Source organism: Fukomys damarensis, unplaced genomic scaffold (genome assembly GCF_012274545.1).
Source record: "Fukomys damarensis isolate Sample0158 unplaced genomic scaffold, DMR_v1.0_HiC HiC_scaffold_17, whole genome shotgun sequence".
Lineage (NCBI taxonomy): Eukaryota > Metazoa > Chordata > Mammalia > Rodentia > Bathyergidae > Fukomys > Fukomys damarensis.
In genome coordinates, this window is record NW_022900929.1 from 34,310,905 (window position 1) to 34,337,243 (window position 26,339).

Consider the following 26,339-nt stretch of genomic DNA (forward strand, 5'->3'; position numbering starts at 1 on the left):
CACATATACAGAGAGAGAGAGAGAGAGAGAGAGAGAGAGAGAGAGAGAGAGAGATCAAGTAATCAGTTCTCTTGCCCCAGAACTGTCAGAACAAACGCTATCCCAAGCAGCTGGACCCACATCTGCAGGGAGACCCAGGGCCAACAGGTAGGGTCTTGGATCTGTGACTGCTGGGCCACACACAGGAAGGAGAAGAGAGAAAAGAGTAGGAAGGGAGGAAGTATGGGCCTGCCCAGAGGGGCAAGCCACAGCGCAGGAGGGCAGAATTCCTTGTGATAGGGCAGTCCATCCTCCTCTTTTCTTAACACTGGCAGGCTCAGGCCTCATACTTGTGATCAGGCTGGGTGCAAGGAGAGGGTAAGAGGCATGAGACAGGACAAGAGTGTTGATCAGGTTCCCCACTTGGGAAGTCCTCTGCCAAGGGAAACTTTTTTCCCAGCATCAGCTGATCAGTGAGTTAGAACTGGCTTCATTTCACACCAAAGAAAATCTAGGCTCTCTCCTCCAGTTCTTGGATGGACAGGACTTTTGAGAAGAGCTTCTATGCCTGAATTAGAAAATGGCTTACAACACAAAATACATCAAAATTCATAAGAGTTGATCTGAAGACACAGTCATCTTGGGCTTAATTTTGGAAGGAAAAGCTATAAACCAGAGCTGATTGTAAACTTGGAGGTTTCTAATCTCGATTTTATAACACAAAGATGTCTAACACCCACCAAACTGCTCTCTGGTTGGGTTGGAACTGTTAGATGCATGCATTAGATAAAGCACAAAATGAAGACTGGGTCTTTTTATGAAAAATATGTATTCCAAGTTAGTTATTTCATGCAGTAGTTTTCCCCCCTCAACAGATTTATGATAAGTACAACTTTTTAAATCTGTAAATAATTTTATCAAAATAATTTCAGTCTTCGAAATATCACAAAAATTTATATATCCCATCCTGCATATTAAGGCTGCAAGAATAACACATTTTCTATAGCCAAATATTTTATACCTATCCCAAAAAGGAAATCAAAGACAAAAACCGAAACCAATGGTTGGTTAAGGTTGGTTAAAGTTACCCAAGCAGCCAAAAATAAAATAAAATAAGCCGGGCATGGTGGCACAAGCCTGTAATCCCAGCACTTGGGAGGCTGAGGCAGAGGATTGCTGTGAGTTCGAGACCAGCCTGGGGTACATAATGAGTGCCAGATCAGTCTCAACTACATGGTGAGACCCTGTCTCAAAAACACAAAAATAAAATAAAAATTTTAAAATAATAATAATAAAATAAAATGGAGTCTGGACCGTTTTTGTGATGAAATTGTTTACATCTGTCCTAGTTGGTGGGTGGCGGCCCTTTCTTGTATCTAGTTGGGCATACAGGATAGTTACTCTTTAAAAATAATGAGAATTTATCTGACCCATAACTCTTATCTTCTTCTGGACGGTCTACTTAAAATGCCAGTTTCCTCCTTGATCATCTACATATCTAAGGTTTCTTAAGCTATTTTTGTTAAAAACCAAAAAACCTCTGCTATTTTATTACTGACCCTATTTATGTCATGAGAAATCGATCAAAAATGGTGGAACTGAGCAGGAATTCTCATTTTGTTTTTTAGTCCCTCTCCGGCGGAGACCCTCATCACCAATGGCGTGCTGGTGGTAATTTTCCTTCTGGTTCCTGTAGCGCTAGAGGCCACATCTGGCTGCTGCTGTCACAAGAGAGGACACTGGGCCAGTGGGAGGCCTTGTCCCGTCCTGATCCCTGGAGGAGTTGGACTAAATGCCCAGCTGAACAGGGGTGCAAGGAGGAAGCGGCTAGGGCATCAGCACCCCACCTCCCCGGATGCCCCCCTTCCTCTTGTGGCTCTCCCCAGTAAAAGAACCCACAAAGGGCAGCTTCCTCAGACTCAGTTCCCACAACCCGATGCCTCTGCAAGCACAATTGCAATAGTAAATATTTTCCCTCTTTCAGCTATTGGTACAAATATTTTAAACAAATGTGTCTAAGGCCCCAGAGTTCAAGGAGACCTCTCCCTCAGTAAGTAGAGGCTTTGCTGGAGCAGGGGTGTAGCTCAGGATCAGAGCACCTATCTGCCTGAGGACACATGAGGTCCTGGGTTCCATCCCCATCACTGCAAAAAAACCAAACAAATAAACAAAAGACTCCTGAAAGCAAAAGGCAGAGGCTTTGGGAAATTGTTGCAAAAGAACATGGCCTTCTTCTTCTTTGTTGTCCTCTTCCTCTTCCTCTCCCTCTTCCTCTTCCTCTTCTTCTTCTTCTTCCTCTTGCAAAGATTATTTGACTTGCAAAGTACAGAACTGAACGCTGCCCTGGGTAGATACTGACAGGCCCCTTGGTAAACAGCAACCGCATGTCCTAGAGCTTACAGGACAGCCTCATTGTCAAATACCAAATATCCTGTCTCTGTTGGGGTGGCATATCTTGATGAGGTTCAGAAATGGTGGGGGTGGGCAGCACACCCAGGGCTCCCAGCATCAGCCTAAGGTCAGCCAACCCAGAACTCATCCCCTTTGGCCTGGACAAGGGAGGAGGCCACCTGTGCGCTCCTCTCAGTGCCCTCTCTGCTTTGTTACAGTCCCGCCAAGTCTCCTGCCTAGAGGTTCACACAGAATCCAGGAAGCAGAGGAAGAGGAAGAAAAGTGAGCATCTCAGCTCCCTGCCCTCTGGGGGGTGGGGGCACAGGACACTTCCTAGCCCAGCACTATCTACAGCCTGCTCTGCTCTGCTCTGCTCACGGGCTGGGCCAGGGAAGTGGGAAGAAGTTTAGTGGAACCTGTTCAGCATCCGCTGCCCTCAGGGTCCTGAAGCCCTGTCCTCCCCAGCCTGGCATCCTGGGTCTGCTCAGGATGGGTGTGGCCCAGGGCCGGCTCAGTGAGTAGCCCTGGGGCAGCCCCTCTAGTTGCTTCCCCCTTCTCCAGCCAGCTCTCCTTTCACTGAGTCCTGCTGACTGCTAGGTGGAAGGGACAGAAGAGATCCACAGACAGCACTCGCTGGCCTGCCCCAGCCCTCTGCAGCCCAAAGGGCTTTCTGGGGACTTCACTCGTCAGCAGTGTTCACCAGCCTGGTCAAAATGCAGATTCCAAGGCCCTGCCCTGCAGACAGAATGGGACTCACTCTGAGGCACTGTAACCAGGGCCGAGGGCATTGTAGATACCTCCTGGCCCCTCCACACAGGCTTTTTGCTGGTACAAGTGGGGTGGGTAGAGAAGCTTCCCAGGATCTCACCTTTGTCATCCTCTTCCTCAGTGAAAGATCTGTTAGTGACAGTGACTGAATCCTTTGAGCACACCTGGCGTAACTCACCCCACAGGGAGCCCTGCTGCTTAGACTCTGCCTCCTTCCACTACCCCAAGTACTTCCAGCCGTGCTTGCAGGTGGCTGTGCCCAAGAGCCACTGGGACTGTTTGGTATGGTGTATGGCAGCCATGATGGCATTGGGGGAGGGGACCAGGCAGGGGGACACTATGGGGTGCTCTCCCCACTCCCCTCCCCTGCACCAAGCCCATGCATCCTTCCAGCTTAGCTGCTGCAGTGCACGCAAGAGCGATTCTATCTGTCAGCCCCTCGACTGCCTTTCTGATGGCCAAGCCGTGACTCTGCCTGTGGTGAGGGCCTGCATCTGGGAAGGGGCTCCTGAGTGGCTCATCATGGAACTCCCGTGGCCAGGAGACCAGACGAGCCCAGGGCACACAAAGCAAGGGGACATGTGAGGTCTCTCCAGAAGCACCGAGGGGCCTTGGGAGGCAGGAGATAGAAAAGCCACAGAATGTGTGGAGGCCCAGTGAAGATGGTAGGGAAGGTCATGTCCAGGGGGTGCAGAGGGATTGGTGCATGCGTGGGGTGGGCGGCATGGTGAGTCTGCCACTGTGGTTGGGATCACTTTGCTCTGAATTGTTATCCCTGACTAATTGTTCATCTCTCCATCCTCAGAATGAGAATTACAAACTACACATGAAGTCCACACCCTGGTAAAGTACCCCTTCTGTCCTTCCCTCTACCTTCTCCATACTCACAGGGGAGAAGTGGTGTCTCCTTGAGGCTTCCATTTGAGTTCCCTTGATGGCTACTAGTGGCGAGCATCTTTCATGGCTTATTGGCCGTTTGTATACCTCTCCGGAGATGTGACTATTCAAACCCTGTGACCACTTCTTAAGCGGGCTGCTTGCTTTAAAGTTGTAAAAGTTTGTTGTATATGCTGAGTACAAAGCCCTTATAAGACACCTGCACTGCAAATATTTTCTCCTATTCAGTGTGTTGTGTGTGTGTCTTTTGTTTTAATGCGTTATGTTTTTGTGTTCTTGATGGTGTCCTTTGAGAAGCAAAGGTTTTTAATTTTGATGGAGCCTATTGATTTTCTCCATTGCTTGTGTTTTTGGTGTCATATATAAGAAATTGCTTCCTAATCCGAGATCATGATTTACTGGGCTTCATGAGCTGCGTGTTGGAGGGTGCAGGGCATAGGTGGGCAAAGGGAGGGTGCTCTGGCGAGGGCAGCAGAAATCAGGCTGCTCCTGTGGCTCTGAGAGCCTGGCAGGCCCTTTCCAGGAAGTAGCTTGAGGTGAGTGTGGACAAGTGAGGTAAGGTCCTGGATCCCAGGCTAAGAGCCTGGATTTGTTCCAGGCAAGAATGTGATAGAAAGAGGGCGAGACCTGGGCCTGTCATGGCAGCTCCTGCCCCTGGCCTTGAAGCCCTATGGGGATGGCACAGTGAGGTCAGAGATATGAAGGGCCTTTGTCAGTGGCACAAATGCAGGAGGACTATGACTCTGCGATCAAGAAGGGCTTCATGAGGAATGTGAGCTCTGTGGGAACGGAAAGCTGGTTTATCGAGCTCCAGAGTCCATGCTGTAGAGCCTTGTCTGGGGGTTTGCCAAGAGGATCTCAGGGCCCCTTCTCACCCATGTTGGGAAGCTCTCCTAAACTTTCATACCCTGCTGAGGGGGCACAGGTATCAAAGAGTCCCTAATGAAAGAAGAGTGTTCTTTCGTGAGGTAGCAGTGCTCAGGTGCCAGCTGAGGTTTGCGGTTTTCCATCGGTATCTCACTAAGTGCTGGGGACAGTGCTGAGGAGTGAGCACCATTTGACAGATGAGAACAGAAGCCCAAGGTTGCAGATGTGATGTATGGTAGAATTTGGCTCCCAGCCTGGGTCCAAGGGCCCCTGATGCTGCAACTGCCCCTCCATGGTGGAGACGGGGAGCCTGCTCAGCCAGGGTCCTCTCTCCCCCAGCTGTGACACACTGGATGTGAGACTAGGCTTCACCCTGTGCCCTGAGGAGCTGGAATTTCTGGAGAAGAGGAAGGTGGTGGTGGCTGAGGCGCTGAAGCAGGTGCTACAGCTAGAGGAGGACCTGGCTGAGGACGAGGTGGGTAAGCAGCGGAGCCAGCCTGGGCTTAGGGCTGCTCTGGGCCAAGCTGATCTTTGCAACCCCACACCCCACAAGCCACCTAGCCCTTCCCTGCCCTGAGCGACCATGGCACTGCCTCCCTGCCATGGTTGCACCTGCTGCACCAGATAGGACTGACATCATTCACCAGGGCAGGGGAGGTCAAGTAGAAGCAGAAAGAAAGGGCTCCCACTGCCCCTGTGTGCTGCGTGTGAGTGACCAAGCCTGCCTTAATGACACAGAGGCCCCCAGTGGCCTCCGTGCCCCAGCTGGACAGCATTTTAAACCCCGTCCCCTGGCACACCTCCCTACTCCCACCCAAAAAAGACAAAGATCCTCCACCCTTTAGCACCTCTTCTCTCAGCCCTGTAAACACAGACAGCAGGTCACTGCGAAGTAGCGTCCACTCACAGGTCCAACTGCTGCTTCTCATGGAGGCAGGTGTGGTGCCTCTGCTAGGGCCCATTGCCACCTCCCCCATCAGGATTGGGGCCTACACTGCCCAGGGTGGCCCCCAGATGCCACCTTCTGAGTTTGGTCTCAGTGCAGGTAGAGACTGGGGGACAGCGGGGAACTTGTAAATGGGCTTCAACCAGCTGAAGGCTCTTACAGCCTCTGCTAAATGAAAACAGTGAATTTTGGCCAAAAGCCCCCTTTTTCCTCCCATCTGAGCATCTTAAACCTATGTCAACACACAAGTGACCCCCTGCTCCTCTCCACATCGGAAATTCACTTATTTCTGCTTTCACAAACACAGTATAGACAGAGCACGTGCTGTGTATCGGCCCCAGGCCTCGTGTCCTATCACCACATCCGTCCATGGAAGACATGGGTGTGGTACTGTGGAGACCCTGTCCCCAACTCTGTCCCATTTCTGTTATCTGTCACCTGAGGCCTGTCACGGGAATGATATGAACCCATGACTCACCAGAGCCCTCCCCGACACACTGGGTCAGACGCAGAGGTCCAGTTCCAGCCTACCCCCAGCCTACCTCTCTGTGAAGGGCTCTCCCCTCTCCTCCCTGCTCTCTAGCCAGCCTGTCCTCCCTGTGGTTCCATCTGAGCTGCTGTCTGTCACTCCAGTCCCTGCCTACCCAGCCCTGCCCTGAGCCCCCATCAGTCTGCCTCCTCCATGACCCCAGGTACCTCTGATAACCATCATGGCCACTGGAGGTGGAGCAAGGTCCATGACCTCACTGTACGGCCACCTGTTGGGATTGCAGAAGCTGAACCTCCTGAACTGCAGCAGTTACATCTCCGGCCTGTCTGGGGCCACCTGGTAAGGGGCCGGGAGCCACTGTCCAGTGGGGTCCACAGCAGGCAGCAGACGGGCTGCCTGGGGGGTCTCTAGTTCTCTTGCCTTCCAGGCCAAGCAAAAGACAGTAGGGAGCTTAACCTTTGGAGGCTCTGTGTCTGAATCTGCAAAGTGGGGATAACAACAGCACTGACCACTTGGGAGCGCAGTGAGACTGCAAGGGCTCTCAGAGTACTAAGAATACTGTCCCTGTGTACATGGCTGTTACTGGTGGTGCTATGGCAGGGACCCTGGAACATGTTGGCCAATGACAAGAGGAGCCCTGGTGCCTGTAATCCCCTCCTGCTGGGACGAGCAGCTGCCCTCTCTCAGGGCTGTGCAAGTCTCCTGTGGTGGAGAGCTGGCAGCTGGCCCTGATGCTCTGGCTTCCCCTCCTGCAGGCCCTGCTACCCTGTGACCTGCCCACTCCCCTGCCCTCATAGCCTGAGGGGAGCAGGCAGGGCCTTGCTGGGGGTTCCCCTTCCACACTCTGCTGGTGACCAAAGGGAGAAAGTATGGGTTCATGATAGATAAAAATGTCTTATGGCTCTTGAAATCAGAAAAAAAAAAAAAAGGGCTTTTAGGTTATAGAAAGTGTTTTTTTGTTAGTTTGTTTTGTTTTTGGGGTTTTGGGGTTTTTTTTTAGGTTTTTGTTTTTTTGTTTTGGGGGCAGTACCAGGGATCGAACTCCGGTTCTTGTCCTTGTGAGGCAGGCAGTGGCACCACTGAGGTAAATCCCCAGCTCCTGGTTTGTTTAAAAAAAAACAAAACAAAACAGGTTCTCACTATGTAGCCCAGGCTGTCCTTGAAGTTGTGGTAATCTTTCTGTTTCAGCCTCCACATACTGGGATTATAGGCATGTACCACCATACCTGGCAAGAAAATGTGATTTTATTTTAGAGGGGTTTTTTTGTTTTTGTTTTTGTTTTATTTTGGTACCAGGGATCGAACTCGGGCCTTTGTGCTTGCAAGGCAGGTGGCAGAATCGCTGAGCCCAAGAAAATGTTTTAATAAATAGCATCAATATATTTCTCTTAATACCACAGAATTATAACATTTGCTTTTTAGTATTTTTCTGGTGGAAGAGAACCGCCAAAGTCATTGTGTGGCCCTAGCTTTGGATGGCTAGGGACCTGGGACCACCCGAGGCCAGCCAGGGTACATCTTATTATGATGGTGACTGGAGCCCTGGAGGTCTCTTACTGTCCCTTTTACCCTAGAGGAGCTCGGGGTCCCTCTCATTTGAGCAAGCAGATATGAGTTGGCCCTGGAAAATTGTCAAGGGCTGGGGGCTTCAGCCCAGATGGGATAGAACCAAGGGCTGAGAGTAGTTGGTGTGGTTTCTGGGCTGAACTGGGTGGCCTCAGTATCAGTGGGGACTCCATTACAGACGCTCCTCCTCCAGGGACCAAAACCAGCCGATTTTCAAGTCCTTTATATAAAACATAAGTTACATGCTCCTCCTAAGTACTTTAAACATCTCTAGATTACTTGTAATACTGAATACAGTATCAACACTGTGTAAATACTGTTATTCTGTCTTACTTAAGAGACAATAACAAGGGAAAAGTCCACGCAGTGGGTTCAGTACAGAGGTAATTTTTTTCAAATATATATATATATTTTTTTTTTAATTAAATTGTATTGGTTTTTTCAAATATTTTTGACCCTTGGCATTAAACATGCAGATGAGGAAGCTGAGGATAAGGAAGACCAGCCAAATTTGCCCAGCATGATTTTACAGCTGGGGGAATGCAGCAATTTGCCGAGGGTCACTCAGCTAATGAGTGTAGACCAGGAGTTTGAACCCAGTTCAGGGTGCCTACTCTTTACACTAGAGACTACTCCAGATAACTCGCTTCCAACAAGGTCAAGGGACATCTATGTCCCCTTGCCTGCTGTGGGGTGGGCAGGAAGTGGGGAGAACCTCAGGCCCAGCCAGGGAAGGTGAGAGGCTGGAGGGGCCCCTGGCCTGAGGAAAGAGTGGGAAATATTCTTTCTTTGAAAAAAAACTCGCGGGGGGCAAGGATTTAGCTCAGTGGTTCCGCCACCTGCCTCGCAAGCACAAGGTCCCGAGTGATCCCCGATACAAAAAAAAAAATTTTTTTTCAGTACTGGGGATAGAAACCTTTGCACTGAGCTACATCCTTAGTCCTTTTTATTTTTTATTTTGAGACATGGTCTGGCTAAGTTGCAAAGTAGCCCAGGCTAGGCTCAAACATATGGTCCTCCCAGAGTGCTGGGATGACAGGCATGTGCCACTGTGTCTGGCTGGGAAATATTCTTTTGTAAACAACCATTAGCAAAGACTTTTGAAAGTACAAAAGTAACAGGGTGAACCTTATAGAAAGTGGGTGTTTTTTGTTGTTTTTTTTTGTTGTTGTTGTTGTCGTCTGAAAAATCTGATCATATCCCACTTTCCTAGACCAAGTCCTGTGAAAGAAGAGGTCACTGTTCAGATAAGGGCAGCCCAGTGAGCTCTGCCCCAGGGGCCACTCTCAGTGCAGAATAAAGACCCCAGGATTTACTCAGTGCCAGCACTGTTCCAAAGCTTTATACCTGGTGCCTCCTGTGATCGTCACGAGAACTCTGATGTGGGTACAATGGTCAGACTCCCCTCACTCCACAGACAGGGAAACTGAGGTGAAGAGTGGCCACATAGCTTGCCCAAAATCACACAGCAAGTGAGTGGCAGGGCCCGGTTTGAACCCGAGACAGTCTGGGTCTGGAATCATCATCCTAACTACGTGCTACACTTAGCACACAGTAGGCACCGGAAAAACAGTAGTGATTCAGTGATGAGTAATAAAGTTCACTCTCCCTCTCGCCACCAGTTCCCACTTCACCCTCTTTCCCCCACGCTCCTCTAGCAGGTTTAGGGTTCCCCATGGAACTTCTCCCGCCTGGATCTAGGGATGATCAGAGCAGGGCTGGGTCAGCTGTCTCAGCCATGCCTGTCTCCCCAGGACCATGGCTACCTTGTACCAAGATCCTGAGTGGTCCTCCAAAAACCTGGAGTCTGCTATCTTCGAGGCCCGGAGACATGCCATCAAAGACAAGATGCCCTCCCTTTTCCCAGACCAGCTCCTCAAGTTCAAGGAGGAACTCCGGCAGCGCACCCAGGAAGGCTACAAGGTCACCTTTACAGACTTCTGGGGCCTGTTGCTTGAGTCCTGTCTGGCAGATGAGGTAGGCAGTCCGTGTCTCCAGAGCCCCCCTTTCTTCATCGGTTGTCACCACAGACGTTAGGCTACATGTGCTGGTGCATCCTGGGACAGTGTGAGCCATGAAGTACTGGATGCATGATGGCAAGAGGGGTTCATGGACTCATGTGAGAGAAAATGGAAAAGGAGGACGGAGAGCTGTCAACCCCAATGCAAGTCTGACCCTAAGTGGGGGAAAGAGGAAACAAGGTCAAGTGGAAGCATGCTAGGCTGCTTGTGGTCGAGAAAGTCTCCACAAGGCCTGTGGAGGGTCCCTTGGCCACAGCTAGCTGTGAGTAGTGTCCTCCATCCCCTGAATGGGCCTTGCTCAGCACTGCTGCTGAGCTCAAAGGAAGTGTGGCCTCGGCACCAACCTGGCCATGGATTTCGGAGCACAGCAGCTAGGGCCCTTCGTCTGTAACTTTCCTGGTAGTGAGAGTTCTGCAGGGCTCACCCCTCCTAGCCACCATACAGGAAATGTGTCCAGTCGGTTTCCCTCTTTCAATGTGTGCCCAAGAAGAAAGCCAGCCTGTGCTGGCAGAGCCATGTGGGATGTGGTGAAACAGGGCAGGGTGGGGCGGTCCCTGTGTGACATGCGATCATGGACATCAGGGTGGGCTCGGCTAACATCTGCACCCTTCAGGCCAGAGGCCCAGGGTAGGGGGCAGTTTTGGCTGTTGCTTGGTCCCAAAGCAGAGCTGTCTACCTGACCTATATCCAGGTCTGTAGCTCTCAGCCCTACTCCTAAATGCTGCCTGGGAGTTATACATTCAAATCAGAACTTGCCAGAAGAAGGAGAGGGAAGCAGTTTATTTCCTAGTTGGTCCCTTGTTCTAGAAAGTCAGACAACTTGAGCAACCAAGGATGACTCGACCCTCACCTTCAATATTCACTCATCCCTTCCTTTAGGCTTTTAACTAAATTAATCACCTGCTGCATGTCAACTGAGCTTGCTGCTGGTGATTCAGAAAGGAATCAGATATAGCTAGTAACCCATGTGGGCTGAGCATTTAGAGGGTTTAGCATGGAGAAGAGTCAGGGTTCCTCAAGAAGCAAGGCTGGAATGCTACTGGGAGGCCCCTGGCCTTCCACTGTGGCCAAAGCAGGAGCAGCTTTCTCTCTGGCCCTTGACAATGGACTGGGCTCCTTCCTGAATCTGTGGCCTTACTCCCAGCACAGTTGACTCTATAGTGTCTAGATACCTGGTTCCGGTTCCTTTCCTCAAAGGAGGTCCCCAAGATCACTGGGCCATACTATGTCTTCCCACACAGCCTGGTGGGTCGTCCAGGGAGGTAGGGAACATTCCCCAGGAGTGCTTGACTGCTGTCTACAGCCCACACAGCAGCTGGGTGGTCCTGGGAGCTGGAAAATGCCTGCTGGGGTCAGTGTGGTCCTCGCATCCTGCACTGTCCCCTCCCCTAGGGGCGGCTTCTTCTGTTTGCTGCTTCCCTTTAATCAATCCCTTTCCCCACAGAGTAGTGAGTACAAACTGTCAGACCAGCGTGCTGCTGTGTGCCAGGGCCAGAACCCCCTGCCCATCTACCTCACCATCAATGTCAAGGATGACGTAAGCAACCAGGACTTCAGAGGTAACACTGGTGACCAATGATGTAGGTGGGGGCCCTTCTGGGCGGGCAGAGGCACTCAGTGCTTCCAGATCTCCCCACATACATTCTGCCGACCTCCACATCAGAAAACTGAAGAAATCACTTTTGCTTCCCCAGTCTGCTCTGTACCAAGGGCGGGGCATGACATTTGAATGGACAGGGAGACTTCAAGGTTGTGAAAGGGAGTCCTAGGTATTTTTTAAAGCTGTCTAGAGCAGGACTAGGAAGACCTGCTCTGTACCAGGGTCGGTTTGGCCCCCACTTAATTTATCTGGCTTTGAGGAGCAAAGGAGCCCGCCAGTTTACAAAGCTGTTTTGTCAGTTTGCAGAGGCCGGCAGCTGCAAGTGCTCCAAGTGTCCGCAATAGGAACTGCAGCCTCCCTGCCCCAGGCGTCCCAGGCCAGGAGCCAGGGAGGGAGGGCCATCTGGACAGTGCATGCCTGGCTGCCTGGCTCCCTGGCCTGGGGCTAATGCCCTGCCCTTCTGCTCCCTGTGTAGAGTGGTGCGAATTCTCCCCCTATGAGGTGGGGATGCAGAAGTACGGGGCCTTCATCCCCCCTGAGCTCTTCGGCTCTGAGTTCTTCATGGGACGGCTGATGAAAAGGATCCCTGAGTCAAGGATGTGCTACATGCTAGGTGACTGGCTGGGGGCTCCCCATGATACCCCACCCCGGTGGGTTAGAGGAGGAGTGTGGGAACCCTCTTGTCCCATCTGTGCTGGCCTGCTCAGGTAAGCCCTTGAGCACGTGACTTCCCAGCACCCCAGCACTGCCTTCTCTCCCAGGAGGGGCTCCTGAACCCGCCCACCTCCAGAGCTGCCTTAATCTCCCTGTGGCCTCTTGGCCCAGAGAGACCTGACATCACACACACACACACACACACACACACACACACACACACACATCGATCATGGGGACCTGGGGACTCTCCAATGTCCTGGTCTCTCGTGGCCTTCCTGGGGCCAGCTCAGAAGCAGCCTGGCTGTGGCAGGCTGAGACAGAAGCCTCTGGAAGCCCCATTTCCTCCCCACTGGCAATTGGCAGCAGTGTGCCTGCTTCCAGTGCCACTCAAGCCCCAAAGCAGAAGAGACCCAGGGGTACAGGATAGAGCCACAGAGAAGCCCAGCCAGCTCCCCACCCTAGGCTCCTGGTCCTTCCTGAGCCAGGGCCACTGAGCACAGGGGCAGCAGTGACATCTGCTCTCACTTCTTCCCTTCAGTGTCTCAACTGCATCTGCCAAAGTGTGACCTCAGAACTCAGACCATCCTCCTGACCTCAATAACAGCTACGCCCTTTGTGTAGACTCCTTCTGTCTCTCCTAATCCATCCCTTTTCAGAAGGCCCAGTTCATGTCCCATCTCTTTTGTGAAACCCACCCAGAAGCCTCCAGCCCACGGTGGCCTTTCCCTCTCATGGACACCTATGTTAGCAGCCAAATGGCTCTGAAGACTGTAGTTAACATACTTGGATTTGAACTCTGGTTCTTCATTTATTAGCTCTGTGAAGTTGACTAAATTGCTTCAGTTCTTTGAGCCTCAGTTTTCTCATCTGTGAGTTAGGTGTAAGAGTAAAACCTACCTTGGAGAGGGTCCCAATGGGTCAATGTATGTGAGAAAGTTAATGAATATTATTAATAATGTTGTATTTCAAAAATAATGAGATGACATCACACGTATTAGTCCTCACTGTATGCCAGGTACTTAAACACACTAGCTCTATGAACTGACACAAGGGGTGGATCCAGACTGGAATCAAAGCCCACGCTTGTTGTGTGGAGCCCCGGAAGGGGCTGTCCCTTGTCTGCATCCGTTCCCTGCTCAGGGCTGGGCAGCTGCCCCATGGGAGAAGGGAGCACCTGGCTGGGAAGGCATCCCGGCAAGGCAGAGCAGCTGGGCTCGAAAGCCAGGGCCCCGGGGAGGGCTGCTCACAGGCTGTGCTCCCCAGGTCTGTGGAGCAGCATCTTCTCTCTGAACCTGCTCGACGCCTGGAATCTGTGCAACACCTCAGAGGAGTTTTTCCACCGATGGACAAGGGAGAAAGTGCACGACCTCGGTGGGTGACCCTCTAGCTTTCTGTTCTGGCTGAGTGACAGGCAGTGTGGGGCAGGAACGGAGGACCCTCCCGTGACCATAGATGTGGAAGGCCCTGTGGCTGGTGGGTGGTGTGACCCAGGCGGTGCGTGCATCCGGGACGGGCCACCTCCAGTGCCCGGGAGAGTAAGGGGAGGCGGCTGCCTGAGACCTCTGCATCTCCGCTGCTGGCTGCAGCCTGTGTTTCTGACCTAGGTCACTCCTGGGAAGGTGTGAGCTGCGCTTCAGTACCTGCCTAAGGGCAGGTAGTCGGTGAGGGGGGGGGTGACTCACCTGGGCGAACTGGAGGTCTCATCTGTCCTCTATCCCCTCCCTGCAGAAGACGAGCCACTCTTGCCTGAAATTCCCAAATGTGATGCTAATATCCTGGAAACCTCAGTAGTGACTCCGGCGTCCTGGCTGTCCAATACTTTCCGAGAAGTCCTCACCTACCGGTCCTTCGTGTCTGAGTTCCACAACTTCATGTACGGGCTGCAGCTGCACACTGGCTATCTCCGCAACAGCCACTTCCAGAAGTGGAAAGGTACCAGGGGCATCCCCTGGGCCCAGCTCTGTTGGGGGAGGGCAGTGGAGGCCAAGGTGCCTTGGAGAAAGGACGAGTGGAACACTGGCCCTGTTCCGGTTTGGCTGTGTCTCGGCCAATGGGTTATGGGTTTGCCAGTAGGGGGCGCTGTGGGTATTTAATCCGTTGCTTGTACCACATATAACCCAGCAATGGCCGGCTCCTGCAGATGGGAAACACAGGCCCTTGTTTTCTGCAGTTGTTCTGGGGGTCAGTGTATTAAAGCGGTGTCCCCTGCAGTTGGATAGGGATGACTCAGAGCAGGAAGCCTAAGTAGTGAGAAGCAGCGCCCAGTCTTCAACCACGCTCTCCTACTTTCCACTTACCACCTCTTTCTGATAAGGCTAGAAGACTGGCTTTCCGCCCTCTTGAAGATTTTATTTGGCCATGACCTGCAAAGGCTGCCTAAGTGCTCCCTGTTAACCCTTGTCCTCATAGTCTGGGGCAGAAGGGCAACAGGCTTCAGGCCCCAGGTAGCCCTAGCTTATAGGTTGGCTTGAAGTCCCTATGACCGCACAAGCTCTGTGGCTGGGTCAGAGGGAGTTGCCAAGCATAACCCATAAAGGACTTGCTGAAGCCCAAGAGCATGTTGCTGTTCACCGTCCCACCCAGAGGAGCTGTGGGACCCAGGAGTGTCCCTGTCAGAAGGGGGAAGGCTGGAGTGTGGTGGCCCATGCCTAAAACCTCAGCACATAGCACTCTGAGAGGCTGAGGCAGGAGGATCACAAATTTGATACTAGCCTAGGCAATTTAGAAAGACCCTGTCTCAAAATTTAAAAAAAAAAAAAAAATTTTTTTTTAATGGACTGGGGATGTAGCTCAGTGCAAAGGCCCTGAGTTCAATCCTCAGAACCAGAGTTAGGGGGTGGAGTGGGGGAGGATAAAGAATAGGAAAGAAAAAGCAAAGGAGAGAGAGAGAGAAGAGATGAGAAGAGAAGGGAAGTCAGGGGTGTGGGAGGCTGGCAGCCCAGGCTGCAGGAAGAAAGCTCCAGGCAGGGCCCTCACCCACCAGGTGCCTCGGAGCATGGCACCCTGGCAACTAGAAATCTTGGCTTTCAGACACGGTGCTGGACACCTTTCCAAACCAGCTGACAGAGTTTGCCAAACACTTGTGCATGCTGGACACGGCATTCTTTGTCAACTCCAGCTATGCGCCCCTCCTCCGGCAAGAGAGAAAAGCCGACCTCGTCATCCACCTCAATTACTGTGCTGGGTCCCAGACAAAGGTGAGTGCTAGGAGGAAGACTCCTGAGTGCAGGAGCAACGGGATCAGTGTCACAGTCTTGGTGGCCTCAGCGGCTATGACAGAAGAGAAGCGGCCCTCCCTGTGGCTCTGAGGCCCAGCACGGGAGGAGCTCAGGCCATAGGGCATGGCCCAAGGCTGGAGGACCAAACTCCAGGGGCAGCCACCAGGCCTGAGGCAGACATAAGTTCACCTAGGAAATTCCAGTTTTATTCTTGTCTTTGAGCATTGGCCATACATGGTCATCAGCTTTAAAAAATAAAGATTAAAAAAATAACCTTAATCACCCAAGTGCAGTGGGCTCCCAGCGATGTGGGAAGCTGAGGCAAGAGGAACACAAGTTTCAGTCCATCTTGGGCAATTTAGTGACTTAGTGAGACCCTGTTTAAAAAATAAAAGAGAGCTGGTGATGTAGCTCTGTGCAAAGGCCCTGAGTTCAGTCTCCAGTTTTGGGGCTGGGGGACTTAATAGAACCTAGTCCGTAATAAAGTTTTGCACCACTTAAAGAGTTTAGAATGCCCTGCTTTCAAAACAATCATACTGTACCCTTCTATCCCCAGGAACAACAGTCCTCTGTGTAATTACACTAAAGAGCAAGGACCAGGGAGATCTGTATTTACTTTTGAAAAGTTCTGGCCCTTTCAGGAAAAGACGCTGGTTTTGGTCTACTTTGATCTAGTCCTATCCCGAAGCTAGAAAGCACAGACAAATGATAAGGATGGCAACAATGTTAGTGACCTAAGTTTATAAATAAGTAATAGTGTATTTTCCTACACATGGTCTCACCTGGTCCTGACTACTCCAGCTCTTTGCAGCTGATGTCACAGCTGCTATTATCTCTGAGTTACAGAGGGACAGGGAGTGTATGGCTTGCTTAAGGCCACACAGCAGGCAAGTCATGGAACAGGTGCAGAACCAAGGGGGTTCAGACACTAAGTTTGGTGCCCTGTGACACTGCCATTTCCAAAATCCCTGTATGTGCAAAGGAGCCTGGCCAGCCTGTCTCTGGTCACTCCTACCCCACAGACTGCCAGTCAGGTCTACACGGGTCCTTGCTTGAGTAAGTGCCCAGGGGGGCTTCTCCCCATTCACCTGGGGAAGGAGCTTGCAACTGGGCCCACACCAACCCACTGCCTAGGGCTTCTTGTCCTGACCTGGCTTTTGTCTGAAAATACCACAGACTGTCAAAGCAACTGAGAACATAGCTGTTAGGAAGCTGGATCCAAGAACTCCATCTCTTACCCACCCTCAGCCCTCTAGTCCTCAGACCTGTCCTCTGTGGTATTCCAGCCCATGAAACAGACTTGCGAGTACTGCACTGAGCAGGGGATCCCCTTCCCCAGCTATGACATCCAGGATGATGACAAAAACCTCCAGGAGTGCTATCTGATGGGGCAGTCCCAGGATCCTGAGGTCCCTGTTGTGGCTTTCTTCCCGCTCGTCAACGACACCTTCCAGAAGTACAAGGCGCCAGGTAAGCTGCCTCCTCTCTGTCCCCAGCCCCTCCAGCTCTGGCCTCAGTACCCGCTTTAGACTCATGGAAGCCCAGATAGTGCAGAGGGAAGCCAGGCTTCATTGCAGTTGGAACCATCTTGAGTATGGCAAGGAAGAAGAGAGCCCCCCACCACTCTTTGTTGGTCAGTCAGCCTTTCTTGACACCCAATGATGAGCCTGGAACTAGCTGGGGCTGGGCCAAACACAAAATGGGAAAGCTGTATGCTGCCCTGAGGTGCATGAGTGCCTGTGTGTGAGTGTGCGTGAGTGTCTGTGCACACAGGGCGGAAACAAGTCCTTGCCACCTGACCTAAGGGTCCACAACAAGTCTTTCTGCTGCCCAGGTGTGGAGCGGAGCCCTGAGGAGATGGAACTGGGCCAAGTTGACATTTATGGCCCCAAATCTCCGTATGCCACCAAGGAGCTGACATACACGGAAGCTGCCTTTGACAAGCTGGTGAAGCTCTCTGAGTACAACATCCTGAATAATAAAGACAAGCTCCTCCAGGCCCTGCGCCTGGCAGTGGAGAAGAAGAAACGCCTGAGGAGCCAGTGTCCTTCCTAGGCCCAGGGAGCCCCACCAATCCTTGTGGCTGCTTCTGCCCTGAGCCGAGGCCCTCACAGGCCACACGACCAGCCCTGCTGTTCAGCCAGCAATGCAGGCAAGTGGCCTGGGCTTTCCCCCAGAAAAACAAGATCATGGAAAGCGGAGAGAGACAAGGAGGACAAGGAGCCACGCTGGAGTTTTGTGCCGCTGGGATTTCTTTCCCCGCTTCTCTACAGGGAAGTCCACGATCTGATGGCCACAGACTCCCAGTGCTATCCTCGAGCACAGAGAGAAGTGTGGCCTGAGAGAGGGGCTGGTTCCCAAGAACTTCAGGCTCCAGATCTTCTCCCTCTCCTTCCTCTCACAGGGGATCCAGGGGATGCTCGGGATGACTGAGGAGCACTCCCAGTTTCCCTGCAAAAAATGCTTTTTTTAAGGTAATTTTAAGGTATTGCCTCCTTATATTTATCATCAAAATATTTTATGATTTTGACTTTTATGAATCAGGTATTAGTAGGAAGCTTGATACTGAGAGACCTAAATGGAGTTCCAGGGACATCCTAGTGTCTGCACCAACAAAGCCAAACAGGTGACCTGTGGCACCGGCACTTCTCCAGCCACCCAGAACCGGAGGCTACTGATGCCAGTGACCCCAACCAGGCAGCTGTGGCTAAGAACCCAGCTCCAATGAAATGCCAGGCAAAGCCAAGCCTACAGTGGGCTCCCCGAGTGGGGAGCTAGTCTGGGGATCTGGCAGGCTACAAGGGACAGCTTCAGGTGAACAGAGCTGCCCGGTACTACCAACACATGGCTCACCTGTCTCACCACCATGGCTTCCAGATGAGATTATTTATCTGTAAGTAGCATCCCTCTAGTTTATCATGGAAACCCCTCAGCCAGGACACTCCGGTTCTTAGAGAATGAAAGGAGGAAGGAGCAACTCGGAAAGGCAAGGAATCCCTTCCAGAAAGAACTCCTCCCTCCCCCCTCGGAGATGGCTTCCCAAACCCTGGGAAAGCCCTGGGACACAGAGAAACCCAATCAGTGTGACCAGGTCTCCCTGCAGGCCAGGGACTTCACTGAAGAAAGGTGTCGTCTGAGCCACTGATGTGCCTGGGCTGGTGGACGAAGGACACAGAAGGAGAAAGAGAAGTGGTTCAAGCAGAGCCCAGTGAGCCCCCTGTGGCCAGCCAGCCCTTTGTTGTTGGGAGATGAGTGGGGACAGGTACTCAGTACTTAGAGAAAAATTGGGCTCTCGTTTATAGCCTTGTTGCTCAGAGTGTGGTGGGGAACTGGTTAGAAATTCAGGTTCTCAGGTGCCACCCCGCCACACTGAATGGAATTGCGATGGAAAGAGACCCAGCCCCTCTCCCACCCCACCCTGCCGCTGTGTGGTGCTGTGTGTTCTCAAGTCGGATGGGAAGCTGTGCTATCGCACAGTGGTGATGCCTGTAACCCCAGTGTTACCGTGCCACGGGCAGGTATGATCCAGGCTCTGGTGTATGATGACCAGTGGATTGCAAATGTACACCCAGTAAAAAGCAGCCACATTTACTGAAGATCACAGGAAGCTGTGCTCAGGGTGCGTCTATGCCAAACAAAGAGATGGCACGAACAGAAAAGAGGTGCCAGGCTGACGGGAAAGCAAAAGACTGCACACACAACACAGCACACAGCAACAGCCACTGATAAGTCACTCTTTCGGAATTTAAAGGGTGGGCATCTCCGCACAGGTGCCTTCCCTGGGGCTCTGGGCGAGATTGGCAGGAATGATCGACAGCGTACTGCGTTATCTCGGAGGCTCTCCACACACGTGCTTGCCCCAAAATTCACTCTGATCTTAATTACATGCATGAGATGTAGTCCATATTTATGAACCTGTAATGAATGAGGTGAGAGTAGGGTGAAGATGGCAAAGATCAGGCTAGGAGATTCAACTGACGTGATCTAGAGTGTCAGAGATCTCCTGAGTTATTGTTACATGATTTTCTACCTCTCTTAAGACAACGGAAGGAGGAATGGCCAGGGTGCTGCTTAAAATGAAGTGGATGGGAAAAAATTAAATTAAATTAAGTGGATTGAAGAAAGTGACTTCCACAGCTCTATTGTTTCCAGTTGTACTACTAGCACTTAGGAGGGCTGAGGCAGGAGGATTGGGAGCTGGAGTGAAGCCTGGGCAATTTAGGAACCTAGTGAGATCCTATCTTCAAATTAAAAAGGGATGCATATGTAGCTCTGTGAAAAAGCTGTAGGTTTCTTCCCTAATAATGCAAAATGGAAGTAGCATAGGAAGGAAGGAGAAGGGAAAGGAAGGGAAGGGAAGGAAAAGTTAGAAAGCAACGGACTTATGCTACTGCCCCCTAAAAGCTTGGAAAGCATAAACCCTTTGACTCCCCTGAGCCACTGGAAAACTGGGCTTCAGGACCAGCAACACTAGTTCCCACCCAGGCATTGCTAACGGAGGGGCTACTGCTTCCCTCCCCCTGAGCAGCCGGCTGCCCCACGCTTCCCTCCCAGCTGCAGGCGTGGGGTCCTCCAACTTCAGAGCGAGCAGGCACAGGGCCTGTCTGTTTGGAGGGGAAGGCAGTACCGCTTGGGGTTCATGACACACCTTAAGTGAAATGTGTACCGTCATTATGCTGTGTGAGCACAGAATAAAATGCTGTGTGGTTAAATGTCATCTGCCTTTATTACCTGATGCTGTGAAGCACCCATCCCTCCTGCCCTGGGTCCTTTCTTCCCTCCAGGGTTCCTCTCACCAATGGGGAAGGCCCAGAGTAGTCCCTTTGATCCAGGAAATAATATCAGACATGAAATATGAAATACTATATCTCCCAACCTGTCAGCTCTCTGGTCAGAATATGAACGCCAAGTTCATAGTCTCTGAAAATCGAAGAACGGATTCAATGAGGAACAATGAGGTTAAGAATAGGAAGATATTTAATGATAGGATCACTCCTGAGAGGTAGGTGACCCAAGTGGGGTAGCCCAGGGACCCCACTTGTAGAGGAGTTTTGTAGAGCAAAACCCATGTGGGTACAATGATCAACCAATAAAGTTACAAGTACTACTCAGGTAATAGTGGGCCAACTGGGAAACAAGTCACGTAACGAGCGTGGATGAGAAGAACAAAGACTTCTAGCAAATCATGGGTCCAGAGGTCTCTGGTCACCCACCAGGGTGGCTGATGACTAACTAGGCTTCATTAGACCTGGTATTTATCCTTTGTGGAATTACGTGGGCCTGGTCATCTTGTCTTTATCCCGAGGCCTGGTCTCCAGCAGAGGTATCTCCTGGGCAGCTGTGGTATGTTTCACCTGCGTCCTGACTCTCCTGAGGACCTAGCCCTATCTGACTGCCTGTAATATTTCTGCCTAACTCTGCTGTCTGTAATACCTTTCTAACCATGCCTCCTCTGGGGGCTTTGTTTCCTGCTGCCCCTTCTTATGGTGAGGCCTCTCTTGGTTCTTGGTTTGTTTGTTTGTTTTTTTTTCTTCTGCTTTGCTTTTGATCAGGGGGACTGAGCCCAGGGCCTTTGTACTAAACCATATCCTCAGACCTTTTTATGTATTCATTTCTTTATTTTTATTTTGAGGCAAGTTCTTACCTAGCAAGTTCTCAACTTGCTAAGTAGCCCAGGCTGGACTGGAAATTTCAGTCCTCCTGACTCAGCCTCTGAACGCGCTGGAATTACATGCCTGCGCCACTCTGCTCAGCTTCCTCTCCTATTTTTATGAAGCCATGTCACCAACACATAGAGCGCCATCCTTCGCTGACCCAGGCTGCTTCCAGCTCCAGTGTTTTTCAGGAAACACTGATTGGGAGGAAGGAAAGGCGATTGGCATCAATGGAGCCTCTGCTTTGTGCACAGTGGCTATAAACAGTCTGTGTTGCAGGGACTTAGATTAGCACGGAAGCCAGGGGGCATGGAAAGATGTTGATACACATATGAGAAATTAAACAGTGGGTTAGGCACAGAGATGGCCAGAGTGTCATCGGCTCCCACAGGATAGAGGTCAGGAGTGACCCTCTCTCAGGTTCCCTGCACCCTATGAGCATGATTAGCTAGAAAAGAAATATGATCCCCTGGTTCCCTAGCACCCCTCCATCCCAGTCTCTTCCTCTCCTTCCTAGGAGAACAACCAGCCCACCTCCACCACCATTCACTCTGAGACATTTCCTGTTTTAACTCCCCAGGAGACCCTTCTCCCCTGGATTGCCAATGTCTTCCTAAGTGCCAGATGCACTGAACCAAAGCCACCAGCCCTTCCCTGGCCAGCCTTACTTGATTATCCTGGGCATTTGGCCTGCAGACGCTCCTCCTCCCTGAAGCCCTCCTTTCCCCTGACTTCCTTGCCAACCATCCTTCAATTAGTTCAGCTTGCAAATAGTTACTGCCTGCCAGCCACTGTAGTAGGCGCAGAGAATGAAAAGCATCAGCAAGGGACGCCAGACTGGTCCCTCACGGGAGTCACCCAGGGACAGTAAGCTTCACGATGAGAAGACAAAAGCTAGCAGCCAGGGCTAGGGGGAGGCTTTCTGCCCAGAATTTCTGCCCACAGAAAGGAGGAAGCCTCCCCTCCAGCTGCTCCTCCACCAGAGGAGCAGGTTTAACTTCTGGATTCTTCACTCTACCCTCCTTAGCAGTCTCATCTCTACCTGGATTTCAACGATTACTTCTACTTTGAAAATGCTCAACCTTTTAACTCTAGCCTCCTGTATTCAAATCATGTATTCAAACACTGTACCTGTTTGCATTACTTTTACCATATAACTTAAAGGTGTAAAGTTATGATGGTTCTTGACTTCATGGTCCAGGATGTGCTCTGGAGCTCCAACTATGACACATAAAGGCCACAGAAAGGAAGAAGGAGTAAAAGATGAAACTTCCCTCTGGTTAAGTAGACATCCTAGAGTTCCCACACATCCTTCGGCTGACATACCACCAAACCAAACTTGGTACCATTACCATGGTGATAGAGGAACAATATAACTCCCAACATGTTAGATGTCAAACATGTGAATTGGTGGTCTTGCAACATTGAGGACTAAGGTCAGACACCAAAGGAGGAAGTTAGGGCAGTTTTATTGGAAAGAAAGAGAAGAATAGCTCCTGGATTTCCAGGAGGGGTCCCAAGTGGGTGACCACTAAGGCCCTTTGTCAGGGGTAATTTGTACAGCAAAGTCACAATGTGGGTACTGTAATCAACCTGAAAAATTCAAAGTATAGCTAACTTAGCTAATTCTGATCCAACAGGGAAAGGGGTCATATAGTGAGGGTTCAGGGGAAGAACAAAGGAATTTTTGGAAAGGGAAGGGAGGATGGGTCAGGTGTTCTGGTCACCTGCCCCTGTGTCTGATGCCCATCTGTACCCATAGGACCAGGGGGTGCTAATTATAGTATAATTTAAAGTTGCTGTTTATCTCCAGAGAGGCTTCAGGCCTATCTATCCCTTTTCCATCCCGAGGCCTGGTTCTCTTCAGATTCTCCTCCAGCCACAATTCTGATGTTTATATTTTTTTGTGCTAGCTTCCTTGAGGGTCCAATTCCTCACTGATTGTATATTAATTTCTATCTAACTTAGCTGCCTGTAATAGTTGCCTGCAGGGAGGCTGGAAATCTTTTATTTTTTTAACCTGGGTGGCAATGTGCCCAGGTAAAAAGTCAGAGTTTGTTACTAAAGGACAACTTATAATCTTGCTACAAGTGCTTACTAGACACCTCCACTGGCAGGTCCCACCAGTTATGCTTCTGACCTGACTAAGAAAAGAAATGAACGTGTGAGAGCACCAGGGGCTCTTCATCCCAGGCCAAAGTACCTCCTCTGTCTCCTGGATCTTCATCCCTTTGCAAGCTGGTTTATAGAGTAAGATGCTGAGCTTGGCTGGCAACCAGGGTCAGCTACTGAACATAACCTAGTGCAAACCCTGTGACCAGCAAACTGGGGGTGAGGGACCTTACACGGGAATCAGAATAAAATTTCCATATGGCAAAGAGCCATAAATATTATTACCAGGACACTTAATTCCAGAGTTATTTAATACAACAAATTTCTGGGCAACGAATACTACTCCCTCTTGAACTGCCTGCAATAGGACTTAACATGCGAAAACAACTAGATTCGGAAGAAAAGATGATTGGAATTTGGATTGTTTAGTTAGAAGAAAGCAAACCAAGTGTATCACGAAGAGCAGGGCATGGTAGCACATGCCTATAATCCCAGGACTCTGAGAGGCTGAGGCAGGAGGATTGCAAGTTCAAACACACCCTTGCTAATTTAGTGACTTACTGAGGTCCTGTCTCAAAATAAACAATTTTGTAAAAGGGGGGTCAAGGAAGATCTTGGCTTCAATATCCAGTGAAGGAACCTGACCACCCCCCACTCTTGTCTGAGCAGAGAACACTTTAAATCCCTTCCTCTGCTATGCTTATAGACTTGCTGCTAAGGAATCATCCTGGGACGATAAGGCCCAGTAAGTACAGTGTAAGTACAGCTACACCCCACAGTTCCTGATCACTGTTCAACCCTGCTCTTGACAAACACACAACTCCTTATTCACCCCCAAGCCTGGTCTTGGGGCGGAAAGCCAAAGCTCCTTTGTACTGAACTTTCCTCCTTGAAAGTTCCACTGTGACTTTTTCCTTCCACAGCCCTCTCCCCCTTTTTTATGCTCATGACCCTATACAGACCTTACAGTCTGTAGGAGAGAGGCTGGTCTGGTCTCAGTGCCAGAGCTGTCCCTCTCAGGTTTGTTCTGAAATAAACCTGTCCTGCTGAGCTCATACCTGTTTCTTTTCCTTTTTCTCCTACCACCCAGTATCCCTACACACACATACACACACGCACACACACACACACACACACACACACACACACAGAAAAAGAATATCACAATGGGCAAAGGGATCATCTGTGGATCAGTCACCCTCCCTCTCACCTGAGGACAAGGAGCAAGGCATTGGGCAATTTAGTGAGCTCTTATCTCAGAAAATAAGTAAAATAAAATAAAATAAGCTAAGAATGCAGCTCAGTGTGAAGGCCCTCAGTGAAATCCTCATTACCTAAAAAAAAAATCCCATACATTCACTTTTTAAAAGAATGGTGGTTAAAAAAAAAACCCATATAACATAAAAATTTACTAACTTAACCATTTTTAGTGTACAGTTCAGTAAGGCTAAGCATTTCACATTGTTGTGCAACAAATCTCCGTAACTTTTTCATTTTCCAAACTGAAACTCTATGCCCATTGAATAATTCCCAATTTCCTTGTCCCTGCAAACCCTGAGAACTATCATCTGACTTTCTGTTTCTATGAATTTGACTATTTCAGAAAACCCAGATAACTAGAATCCTAAGCTATTCATCTGCTTCTTTTTGGTACTCATCTTTGTATAACTGGCTTATCTAACTTATCATAAGGTCCTCAAGACTCAGGTAAGTTGAAGCAGTGGCTAGGATTTCCCTCTTTTTCAAGGCTAAAATAACAACAACAATATTTTGTTTTTGTTTTGTTTTATTTTGGTGCCAGGAATCAAACTCAGTGCCTTGCACTTGCGAGGCAGGCAGCGGAACCACTGAGCTAAATCCCCGGCCCTAACAATAACTGCACGTACATTCACTTTCATTATCCAACCTCTTCCCCTTAAAAAATACTTTGGGCATCGTGTGGCTCATTAATACTCTTCTCGTATGATGCCGTTTTCAGTGACCGAATAGGAATCCACCCATCACTGCTTCGGTAATTCTCCACAGGGAGGTGGCTAGCTATAGCTTTCAACTATTATAAGTGATACACGAATACACATCCCCTCACACATTTTTTTTGGTGGGGCTAGAGATCGAACCCAGGGCCTTCACACTGAGCCACACCCCTAGCCCCTTTTAATTTTAATTATTTTATTACTATTTTGTTGTTTGGTTTTGTTCTTTTGAGATAGAGTTTCATTATGTAGTTCAGGCTGACCTTGAACTCACTGTGTAGTCCAGGCTGGCCTCAAACTCAAGGCAATCTTGCCTTAGCCTCCTGGGTGCTGGGATTATAATTTCTATTAAAATTTTTAAAAAGCTAAGATTTTGATCAGGATTGAACTAAATCTGTACATCAATTTGGGAAAAATTGTCATCCTAACAATATTGAGTCTTCTGACCCATGATCATGACATATATAGTATATCTGTAGACATTTATTTCTCAGAAATGTTTTGTGGTCTCAGTATATAAATTGGATACATTTTTATTGGATTTATCCCTAAGCTATTAGAAGGATGTTGCTTTTTCATTTCAATGCCCAATTGCTCATTTCTAATATTTAGAAATATGGCTGGTTCCTCTGCCACTTACTAGCCCTAATAGTTTTTGTCTGGATAGACCAGTTCATTTTGCTGTTCACCTACTGAAGGATGTTTTGGTGGAATCCAAGTGTTGGCAGTTATGAGTAAGCCTGCTGTAAATGTTCACGCAGAGCCCTAGTATTGTTAGAAATGTAGACTTGGGCCCTACCCCATCTCTGCTTCAGCAGGTCTGCATTTCTATCCAGATTAAGAAGGAATAAAGTGCAGCATATTTCCCAATTGTAGGGCAGATGAGAACCATCTGGTCCTTGTTGGTCCTAGTTGCCACCTCTTCTCAGTATTTAACTTAGCAGCTCCAGAATGGGGACCAAGAACCTGCATTTTCACAATCAGCTTGGGTTATTCTTAGGCAACTGGCTCACTGATCACACCAAGAAATTCCCTGAGAAATACTCTAGCACTACAACCTAAAGCCAGGTGTGGTAGCTCATGCCTGTAATCCCAGCACTCTGGAGGCTGAGGCAGGATGATCGCTGTGAGTTCAAGACCAGCCTGAGCTACATAGTGAGTTCCAGGTCAGTCTCAACTACATAGTGAGACCCTGTCTCA

General features: G+C 50.0%; 1 protein-coding gene across 8 annotated transcripts in view; it reads left to right on the forward strand.

Moving 5' to 3' along the window:
- Nucleotides 1-20,135, forward strand: part of Pla2g4e (phospholipase A2 group IVE) — a 67,813-nt gene extending 47,678 nt beyond the window's left edge. For 2 of the 8 annotated variants that reach the window (XM_010624757.2, XM_010624761.2), the window contains 14 exons: nucleotides 1,608-1,650; nucleotides 2,589-2,652; nucleotides 3,260-3,618; nucleotides 3,944-3,981; nucleotides 5,242-5,377; nucleotides 6,541-6,677; nucleotides 9,659-9,881; nucleotides 11,370-11,484; nucleotides 12,001-12,138; nucleotides 13,446-13,553; nucleotides 13,911-14,114; nucleotides 15,213-15,379; nucleotides 16,687-16,870; nucleotides 17,235-20,135. In XM_010624757.2, the coding sequence (XP_010623059.1) occupies nucleotides 1,608-1,650; nucleotides 2,589-2,652; nucleotides 3,260-3,618; nucleotides 3,944-3,981; nucleotides 5,242-5,377; nucleotides 6,541-6,677; nucleotides 9,659-9,881; nucleotides 11,370-11,484; nucleotides 12,001-12,138; nucleotides 13,446-13,553; nucleotides 13,911-14,114; nucleotides 15,213-15,379; nucleotides 16,687-16,870; nucleotides 17,235-17,455 (2,137 nt within the window). In that variant the 3' untranslated portion in view covers nucleotides 17,456-20,135. Of the gene's footprint in view, nucleotides 1-1,607; nucleotides 1,651-2,588; nucleotides 2,653-3,259; nucleotides 3,619-3,690; nucleotides 3,804-3,943; nucleotides 3,982-5,241; nucleotides 5,378-6,540; nucleotides 6,678-9,658; nucleotides 9,882-11,369; nucleotides 11,485-12,000; nucleotides 12,139-13,445; nucleotides 13,554-13,910; nucleotides 14,115-15,212; nucleotides 15,380-16,686; nucleotides 16,871-17,234 lie in introns of those variants that run through there. The other 6 variants (XM_010624758.2, XM_010624759.2, XM_033764984.1 and 3 more) reach the window with 6 other exon arrangements.
- The last annotated feature ends 6,204 nt before the right edge of the window (nucleotides 20,136-26,339 follow it).